This window comes from Littorina saxatilis, linkage group LG8, assembly GCF_037325665.1.
Source record: "Littorina saxatilis isolate snail1 linkage group LG8, US_GU_Lsax_2.0, whole genome shotgun sequence".
NCBI lineage: Eukaryota > Metazoa > Mollusca > Gastropoda > Littorinimorpha > Littorinidae > Littorina > Littorina saxatilis.
In genome coordinates this window covers 20,310,645-20,320,842 of record NC_090252.1, presented here as the reverse complement: position 1 = coordinate 20,320,842, position 10,198 = coordinate 20,310,645, and the positions used below count along the sequence as shown (strand labels likewise).

The window sequence follows — 10,198 nt, the reverse complement described above, 5'->3', positions numbered from 1 at the left end:
GACGGTGTGTGTGTGTGTGTGTGTGTGTGTGTGTGTGTGTGTGTGTGTGTGTGTTCGATGTTATGTGTGTGTTCGACGGTGTGTGTGTGTGTGTGTGTGTGTGTGTGTGTGTGTTCGACGTTATGTGTGTGTGTGTGTGTGTGTGTGTGTGTGTGTGTGTGTGTACCCACTCCCCACACTATGATGAGCTGACTATATTTGCGCCTTGATATTTTATTCATGTTCTTACGTTTTATGCTGTTTATTGTGATTCACCACACCCGAGTTTATCGTAATTGAGATAATAAAGTGTTCTATGTCTATGTATTATGTCTAATACACATGCACACACGCACGTAGGCTACAAAAATCCAATCTTGACTTTGAACTTTATATAAACATACATCCTCTTCACAATTAACGAGGACAAACGTAATTTACAAACACCTAAATACAACAATTTTTCTGTTTTAAAAATTCGGACACACATTTTCTCAAATAATATGAAATTCGCTGAACTTATCTTCTTTTCACTACACCTTATATCTTGATTCCCAAAAAATGGAGTTCTGCCTTTTTAAATTTACCAGTAACACAAACATTCGCTCTGACCAAACTATTTTTGTCCAGCAGTTTTACCGATACACACTCATTAAAAAAACACTACAAAAAGAGTTTTAAGTTAACCGACTTCGCTACCACATAAACAACCTTTTTTTATTGTCCCCAACATTCTGGTCAACGAAATCATTATTATAGACAGTCATTCTATTTAAGGACAATTATCACAGCTTTCGTTCAACCAGTTAAAAACAACAATTATAGTAAAAGCTACAGCGCGATCAACGTTTGCCCATTTACGAACTCGCGATGAGATTTGTTTCTTCTGGTCACTAAGCCTACCGTTTACAAACGCATGCGCACTAATTGGGATTCCCCCAATTTTCTCGACCTTGACCTCAGAACTCTCGAAGCCACTACTTCGGCGTTCAATTTAGCTCGTGCATACCGAGTAGCTGGCAACTTTGCTTTCGAAGTTCCCACTTCCAATGTCAAGGGCCTCTCGCTTGACATAATTATACGACGATATCGCATCTCAAGGGTCCTTACCCATCCAAAAGAAACCTCCAGAGCATACTACAATTGCAGGACATTCCGTTTTTAAAGGCAGCTCATTGGGAAATTATCTCAGACACAATATCGAAGACGTGAAATGCGTCAATCGAGCAACTGTCGTAACTTGGCTACAATGAGACGGTCTCCTACCTTGCACCATAGACACGGACTGTGACATTCTTGTTTAATTTAGGTGAAATGCTTAAAACAGAGTGACTCAAAAGCGACAGTTCGATCTGTTACTGACCGAAAAAAACGTGCTCGAGTCATTCGGCGAAGGTGGCGAGCTTTCAAACCAGCACGACTGAATAACTCAGAATGCCTTTTTTCATCATGCCTCTATTCTACACGAGTAACATAGTGCAGTGGTAACGGTTCCGGACTCTCGTTCATTTGCTCCGGGTTCAAGTTCCGCCGGGAGCTATATTTTTTTTATTAATCTTTTCCTTTTTAAGCCTCCGCAATTGCATTCCGGCTGCAAAAACCGGGTTTTGCCTCTGTGTTAATTTTATTCATTTGCAAAAGAAACCTTCCTATGCTTTGAAAAAATCATATCATGTCTTGACTTTCAACTGTACGCGCGTGTGTATATGTGTGTCACTACGGTGAGTATGTGTGTGTGTGTGTGTGTGTGTGTGACGTGTCACTTGTGTCATCATAGTTTCAGTGTGTGTATGAGTGTAGATTGAGAGAGAATGAGAGAAAGTGAGAGAGAGTGAGTGTGTGGTTATTTGTTTGTGACTGTGTGCGTGCGTGTATGGGTGCGTGTGTGTGTGTATATGTGTGCGCGCGAGCGCGCGCGTGTGTGTGTGTGCAGTGTGTGGTGTGTGTGTTTATGTGTGCCGTCAGTGTCACTTGTGTCATAGTGTCAGTATGTGCATGAGTGTACGTTTGTCTGTGTGTGCGTGTGTCGTAAGAGAGAGAGAGAGAGAGAGAGAGAGAGAGAGAGAGAGAGAGAGAGAGAGAGAGAGAGAGAGAGAGAGAGAGAGCGACACTTCTTTGGCAATTTTGGACCAGACAGCGTCTTTATGTTTAACAGTTAGACTGTTCTGAAATTTGGACAGAATAACCGTTCTTTCGTAAAACACTTCTGTCAAGAGTACAGCAATTTCACCATCTGAAAAAGGCGCAGAACGCCCCTCTGTGTCTACTTTCTTTTTGAGCGGCACACGTGCCTTGCCATTTTCGTTGACTGAAATGTTGATAGAAACGTGCGCATGCGTATTAGTAGGGATTCCCCCAATTTCCCCGACCTTGACCTTAATACTCTCGCTGTCACTACTTTGGCGTTCAAGTCAGTTCATGCATTGTGAACAGTTAGAAAGTTGACTTCGGGAGTTCCCACTTCGAAAAGAGGCCTCTACTTCCAGTGTTTCTTACTTCTAGTTCATGCATACGGGCCCAGGTTAGGGAAAAAAGTATCGTCTGCTTCGTAGCCAAAGTTGATTATCACGTGACACTTTTGCCATATTTAGAGTTGTTTGCACAGTAAATACACCCGCAAAAGATAGGTCGCTTGAATCTGTCTTACATATCAATTCCTTTGTAATTGTAATGACAAATCATTATCGACGATCGCGAATCTGCTTATATCAATAACACATTACGAAAAGCTCTAAATATGTTAAAAAAAATCGATTTCTTACCCACAGAAAGATAACCAAGGCATCCTGTCAATGATAAATGAGACCCGAAGGGAAGTAACTCATTTTGACCTGAGTTCAGGATGATTTTTGTCAACATACAAATAACGTATAATGTTGTGGGAATCAGAAGATCATACGAGTCTTGTTCGACAAATACAGAATTAGTCACTTTGGTGGATATGACCGTTTTAAGGGTTTTTTTATCAGTCAAACACAACAAAACTAAATATTGTTGAATAAAGGATATGATAAGGAAAGCAACGATACCCTTTTTGTTATCAATATTCCCTTTTTGAAAAAGTGAAAACATGGCTAATTTTCACGAACATTTCACAGACGTTTTTAAAAATTGTTTTATGTCAGGTACGCAGCTAAAATGCAATGTAGTAGCTAGTCTGCGCCGGGTCAAAGGTCGTTTGGCAAAAATATATGAACCAATGTGGCCGAAAGAGTATGTGGTAAAGTTTCCCTCCACACGTTTTCCAACCGGAAAATCATGGTCCCTAAACAAAACGTACGGCCTTCACCTTTACTGTGTTAATTATGATGGGCACGGGGTTTTGCAAGTAATTACTTGACCTAATGTAGAAGCAAAAGAACAATAGCGACTGCGTGTAAGAGCGAAAGCGAAGCAAGTGTGTACTAAGGTCTTTCCAACGTGAGTGCAGTGCTTGTTGGTCTTTTTGTTAGGGTAGAAGCAGAACAGATTATATGTGTATGTTCAGTAAACTTCATAATCATCCGCGAGGTTTAATAAATAACAATTACGCTTTGCAGTGAAGTTTAAGGCTTCATCGAGAGTACTATTTACGTGGGACTTTCCGAAAGGGAGCTATGGAAAAGTTCGTTTCATCATGTCCTTTACAAATGGTAAGTATAATTAGTTTTGTAGTTTGTTAATAATCTATTCAAGATCTGTTGAATTTTCAAACATACTAATGTTAGTTATCACAACAAAAGGCAGTTTGTTTGTACCTAGACAAATGTATAATTGGTGTGTTGTTGTTTTCATTCACTTTAACCTTGTGCTTAGGTGTTGTGAACGTACTGGGTATGTATGTACATTTAAAAGGGTTATCAGCCATGATTTGGTAATGGTCACACTTAGTTGCAATTGAAGTTAAACATTAAAACCAAACCTGTCTACCGCATCATTCTTGCAATATCCCGAAAGTGCGCATCCCGTACATCTTACACCAATGGATGTGTTCCACCAAGTGTCAAAAATGAGGCTATATGAACATCTGCAGTACCAATCATTTACACTGAATAAGTTAACACAACCGACAATAAAGGTTACTGAAACAGATGTGCAATTTCTGAACATTTTTAATGAAGCAATTGTAAAACGAAAGATCACAATTGCAGTATCATACATGTATCCTCCGTGAAGAAATCCTACTTGTTGCACATATTGTGTAATAATACGCGCACATGACACAAAACAGGCTCGAGATGACCCAGATTTTCGAAAAATGTTACCGTTACAGGTGATTCGACTATGCATTGCGCCTTGGGGGAAAAACAAGACATTGAGACAATTTTATTGTATTAAATATATTTATTGAGATAAGTGTACACAGTTCCGTTTTGCTCTTACATTGTAACCTTCAGAATCATTCAAATTGTTTGTCCGTATTGTTATCAGCATTACCACCAAATACGCTCCAGATGTTTTTCTCAAGTAGGGTGAAACCAGTGTCCACCGCGGAATGTAAACATATACGTCTTAATTTCTCTTATTTTAAAACTGTTGCCTTTTTCATAGTATAAACAGTGGAGGAAACTAACCCGGATTCCTTGTGGCGTATATAATAAGTCAGAATAGATATAACTCATAATACTGTAATGTCGGCGCATTTTTCAGGAAAAGTCAATGTAGTATTTTTTTTGTTTGTTTGTTTGCTTAACGCCCAGCCGACCACGAAGAGCCATATCAGGGCGGTGCTGCTTTGACATTTAACGTGCGCCACACACAAGACAGAAGTCGCAGCACAGGCTTCATGTCTCACCCAGTCACATTATTCTGACACCGGACCAACCAGTCCTAGCACTAACCCCATAATTCCAGACGCCAGGCGGAGCAGCCACTAGATTGCCAATTTTAAAGTCTTAGGTATGACCCGGCCGGGGTTCGAACCCACGACCTCCCGATCACGGGGCGGACGCCTTACCACTAGGCCTACCGTGCCGGTGTAGGAGGCATAAAAGACTTCCAGGAAAAAAACACTGGGAGTGTTTTTTTCCTAGGAAAGAAACACTGCAATCTCGGAAGGGGAGTTGTATTTTCCTAGGAAAATTACACTGGTGCCAGGAATATAACACTGCCACTACGGCGGCAAATAAGACTGCCAGGAAAAAAACACTGCGTGAACTGTGTTCATTTTGTTCCGAGTGCACGAAGGCAGTGAGCCGAACTCAGTGCCCGTGTTGTTCCCCGGACTTGAAAAAAGAGTTGTTTCGGACTGTTCATTTCTGCACGATGGGTCGTCCAAAGGATAGCTCTGCTGAAGTGTCCAAAGAGAGGTTGGCTGACATATCTAAATTCCTGTCTGACGGCATATTTCCCGAAGGATGCAAAGACCGAGGAGTACGAGCAAATTGGAGACGGATGTGTTCTTCGTATGTGCTGCAAGATGGAACTTTGCTCAAGCGTCAAAAGCGCGACGGATCATGTGCGTGCCTGTATAAAACACTATCGTAAATGTCAGTTGCAGTTTATTTCTAATTTTATAATGCTCTCTGAGGTTTGGGTTTTGCACCATCCTCGTCAGAAATGACGGTTGACCTGAAAAAAAAGAGATCAAACCCAAATCGCGCCTCACTAAAAATACGGCAAACATTTCGTCAGGCACTTGCGCGTGCGAAATGATGTTTACTGTGTCGCCGTGCCATCCTCCCCATGGACTCAGAGTGGCATCGACATCACATCAATGCCAGAATCTCCAGGGGGTTTCAGCAGTATCGTTGTTGATGTGGACTATTTTACCAAATGGCCGGGGTGGAAGCCAAGCCCCTGCCATCAAAGTCGGCAAAAGACACTGCAAGGTTCCTTTATGAACTGATCTGTCGTCACGGGTGTCCCAAGATACAGATTAATGACCAGGGAAGAGAATTTGTGAATCAAGCGTCTACTGAGCTTCACAGGCTGAGTGGAGTGAAACAAAATATAACAAGCGTCTATCATCCACAGGCCTTGTTGAGAGAAACAACCGAACAATCCAGTCTTCGCTGCTGAAAACTCTGCGTGATGAAGAAGATTGGGTTGATGATTTACCAGGTGTGTTGTTTGCCTTCAGAACGAGCGCACAGAAAAGCACGCTGTACACCCCTTTCTTTTTGCTGTATGGCCGACAAGCCCGACTACCGATTGGGGACGAAATTGACCCCATCTGTTCATCCAGCACCGATGGCAACGACGTTAATGTCAGCGTCTTCGAAGGTTGTGAAGACACGTCTTGTCCTGAAGATATCAAGCAAAGGCTGGACAGTATCAGGCAGCTGTCCACTGTCGTGAAAGACACAGTTTCAGAGAACATCACTCAGGCGCAAGACAGACAGTAACGTGACTACGAAAAGCGCCACGGCCAAAAGCGAATGTTTGTGGTGGATGAGCAGGTACTTCTGTGGAATCTGCGTCGCGCGGATAGGAAAGTTGGGGGGGGGGGGGGGGATGAAGGCTCCGTGGCAAGGTCCCTATGTGGTACATGCTGTCAATCAAAATAAGACTTAGATTTTGAAAAACCCTAACGGCACAATCTTAAAGCAAACAGCACATGGCGTTAATCTAAAGCCGTACAAAGCTGCAAACGACTGCGGTCCACAAACTTCAATGAATTCTTGTGCCAGTGTTCCGCAAAGTTCATCGACTGACGACGCCAACATTTTTGACACTTCCTGCAGTGCCAGTGCTAGTGTTCCCAAGAGTTCATCGTCTGATGACGTCAACATCAATCAGCAGTTGATGCAAGACGGGAAAGGTGAATTGTGCTCAAGCAAGAGAAAGCGACAGAACAGAGCCGAACCTGTTGTTTATGACTCTTCCAAACGGGTAAAACCTGACCGTTCATCAGAACCACAAATTGTTAGGGTTGACCCTGCGCCTCCAAAGCAGTTTACCCCAACGAACTCCACATGGAGAAGACTGAAATGCAAGACTCTGGGGTTAGCCGCACCTAAAAGAATGCCCTTCAGACCGAAAACGAAAGTGGGTGCTCCGCGTCAAACAGAAACAATTATTGGTGACGGGAATTGTTTTGTCAGAGCGTTAAGCCTGGAGGTCGCAGGGTATTAAGATTTTCACGAAAAGATCCGACGCGCAGTTGTAGAAACCATCAAACACAACGAAGACGTTTTGGGCCGTTATATTGGTATGGACACAGAAGAATACCTCAGATCGACAAAGATGGCAGCAAATGGTATCTGGGATACAGAAACAGAGATCATGGCAGCTGCCATGTACCTGAACACCACGATCAGCGTGTATACTCAAAGTGGAGATGAGAGAAGGTGGCTCGATCACAACCCCCATGACAGAGCTGAAACCCAAGAGAAAATTTATTTGGTGAACCTCTGTGCGCACTTCGAAAGGGTTGTTTCATGCGAGTGTTAAACGTGTTCTTAAAGAATGTTAAACTTTTTTTTGTTTGCAAGTGCACTTTTAAACGAGAGCAGTCTTTTTTTCCCTGGGGTAGTGTTAATTTCCTGGGCGTAGTCATTTTTACCTGGGTGAAGGAGTGTAATCTTCCCAGGAAAATAACACTCCCAGTGATATTTTACTGGGGAAAAAACACTGTTGTAGTGTTTTTTTCCTGCAGTGTTATTCTCCGACTACACCGGTAGTCAATGTAGTAAAAGCTTGAAAAGAATCGAACGACCAAAGTATACATTCCCTGTACATTCTCAACAATGTTGGGGTTTTGCTCGACAGCTTGAACAAACTAAACCCATTGCAATACCAAATTGGAAAATAAACCACGCAGCTTATCTATCTTCTTCACTTAAATTGGTGTGACCCTGAATTTCCCACAGTGTGTTTTAGCCTTCATATCTCACGTGGTCAGCATCAAACTGAGAATAGGGAACACGATTATTATACAGTTATGTTATTTATTTGTCCGGGTTACGAAAATCGTACCACATACCACAGCATGTATGTGTTTAACATTTTGTATTTAAACAGGTTATAATTCTCAATACTGTTTTACAAGCAGTTCCAGTTTAATTCAAATACAAAGCTATTGACATTACTTTTTTTCCTTGACTTTTACTTTAGCTTGATGCATACCGATATCATTTTGTGTTGCAGCTGTACCACGTAAGTACTTGATCGTAATAAAATGTTTAATTGTATATGTCCTGGTGTGTGTGTGTTTGTGTGTGTGAGATTTTCAAATGTCTATGGTCTGTTGTCTGAGCTCTGACCAGCTCATATTCTTGAATTGTAATACAGTAATGTGTGCTCCCTCTGCAGTTTATTCGTTTTCATGAAGAACGCGGGTCAGTTGAAATGTTCTGGACCCAACTAGAAAAGGAGTTGGCTTATGCATTCAAGATTTGGCATTATTTAACACAGCGTTTTGTCAAGAATTCACGCATACTGGTACGTATTTTCACGGATAGTTTTAATTTGTTTGGCTTGTCAATTTGTGATAGATGTAGAGAACAATAAGTGTACTTTGATCTGATTGTCGATTCGTTATCGTTGAGAGATAGTATTGGAGGTTACGTAACAAGTAAAGCAAATCAGGGAATCAACAATTATTTTGTGCTTGACTTGTGTTTCATTACTTTCCCACACATTCTTTTACTAACATATAAATAGTATTGGGCATGTCATACATGTATAGGGTGACTCCCAAAAAAGGCAACTCACACAAATGTTTATTTCTTCTACATCTGTTGACCAATCGACTTCATATTTGAGAGACATAAATATCAGCCTATATATGTCTTTTCGCCAAAGTGAAACTTGTATTGATTAAAAGGTCTAACGTTTGTGCAATTTCAAAAAAAGTTTCCACATTCGGGGATCGACTTAACAGTACGAGGTTTGAAATTGAGCAGTAGCCAAATTAACCCAATTTAAGCCCTCCAGATTGTTACTTTTTGGGTAATTCGGATGACATAGTATACCTTAATCAACATTAGACAATCGATGACTTGAATAAACCAATTACAGGCAGTATCAGGGCATTTCCCATGGATGCATGCGTTCATGTCTTTGATTAGTTTTGCTCGACATCACGCAAGTGTAACTTTACAACAAAAGGGTTATTTTTTCCAGTCATTTGAGTTTAGCAAATATTTTCATAGTTGTATTGCATCAACTTCAGTTCGTCAACGACCATTCCACAAAGTTCTGAGTATGCAGGTAAAATGGTCCGACATTTACCTTTTCTCTAAAATGTCAATGGCAGGAAAGCTTTCCTCTCTAGGGATTGCCCTGAACTTAGCTGTAACTGCTGCATTCAGGTCACTGGTGATCTAGGGGGTGACGTTTGTGTGTGTGTGCGTGTGTACTCAGACATTTAGAGAACCCGCAAGGTAAAAGTCTAGAGGGTTTAAATTAGGTAAGTAATGCTACCACTCAATGTCAAACGTCGTTCTGTCGAATTTGGAAACTTTTCTTGAAATTGCACAATCTACAAAACCATTGTGTGGGAGGGTCATGCATAGGCTGAAGTTCATGTCCCCCAAATATAAAGTGATTCGGTCCATAGATGTGGAAGTTATTAGCATTTTTGGGGGTCACCCTGCATGACATTTTTTTTTCTTCCTGCATGCTTGTATTCATGTTGTAAACCCTGAGACTTACGCTGCGAATTTTGCATCTATATTTGCACACGAAGATATTCGGATACCGAGGAGAGTCTGCACACGGGTTTTTTTCCCCGGGAAATAAATCCCATATAATGACTGAGTCAGGATATGCTGTTCATACGTGTATTAATTCTTGTCTAAAAGAACCAGAATTGTGTGTTCTGAAACAAATTGGAAGCCTAGACTAATAATGGCGCCCACAATGACCATGCACTGAGTCCAAAAACGTAATGCACGTAATACAAAGAGATACGAAAGATAGCACAACTGTTATGGAACGAGAAGTTATTGGCTGTCTACTCGTAGGTAAAAGTTGCCAAGTTGAGCCTATTCTGAATTGTTGTCAACGTTTTTGTCAGGTCCATTTTGGGGGTACCCTTATCTCAACGGTCACATGAGATATTTTACAGAAATCCAATTTTGTTTTAATGTGATTGTGTCAGACAGTCCCAAGTTGCATGAAACGGCACGAGAATAAATGTTTTAGTTGGGGTACGAACATGGCTGCAATATTTGGTGTGCAGAGTTTATATCAATCTTAGGGAGAATACTTTCTTTCTTCAGTATTTTACCTCAAGACATTGTGTTTGATTACATAACAATAATTGTGAAAGATTGTGACTAGCTGGGTCCAT

At 41.3% G+C, this 10,198-nt stretch overlaps 1 protein-coding gene across 1 annotated transcript in view; it reads left to right on the top strand.

The window, feature by feature from the left end:
- Positions 1 to 6,305, top strand: part of LOC138974547 (uncharacterized) — a 252,051-nt gene extending 245,746 nt beyond the window's left edge. Inside the window, exon 62 of the mRNA XM_070347263.1 lies at positions 5,935 to 6,305. Within this exon, the coding sequence (XP_070203364.1) occupies positions 5,935 to 6,305 (371 nt within the window). The remainder of the gene's footprint in view (positions 1 to 5,934) is intronic.
- Positions 6,306 to 10,198: the final 3,893 nt, after the last annotated feature.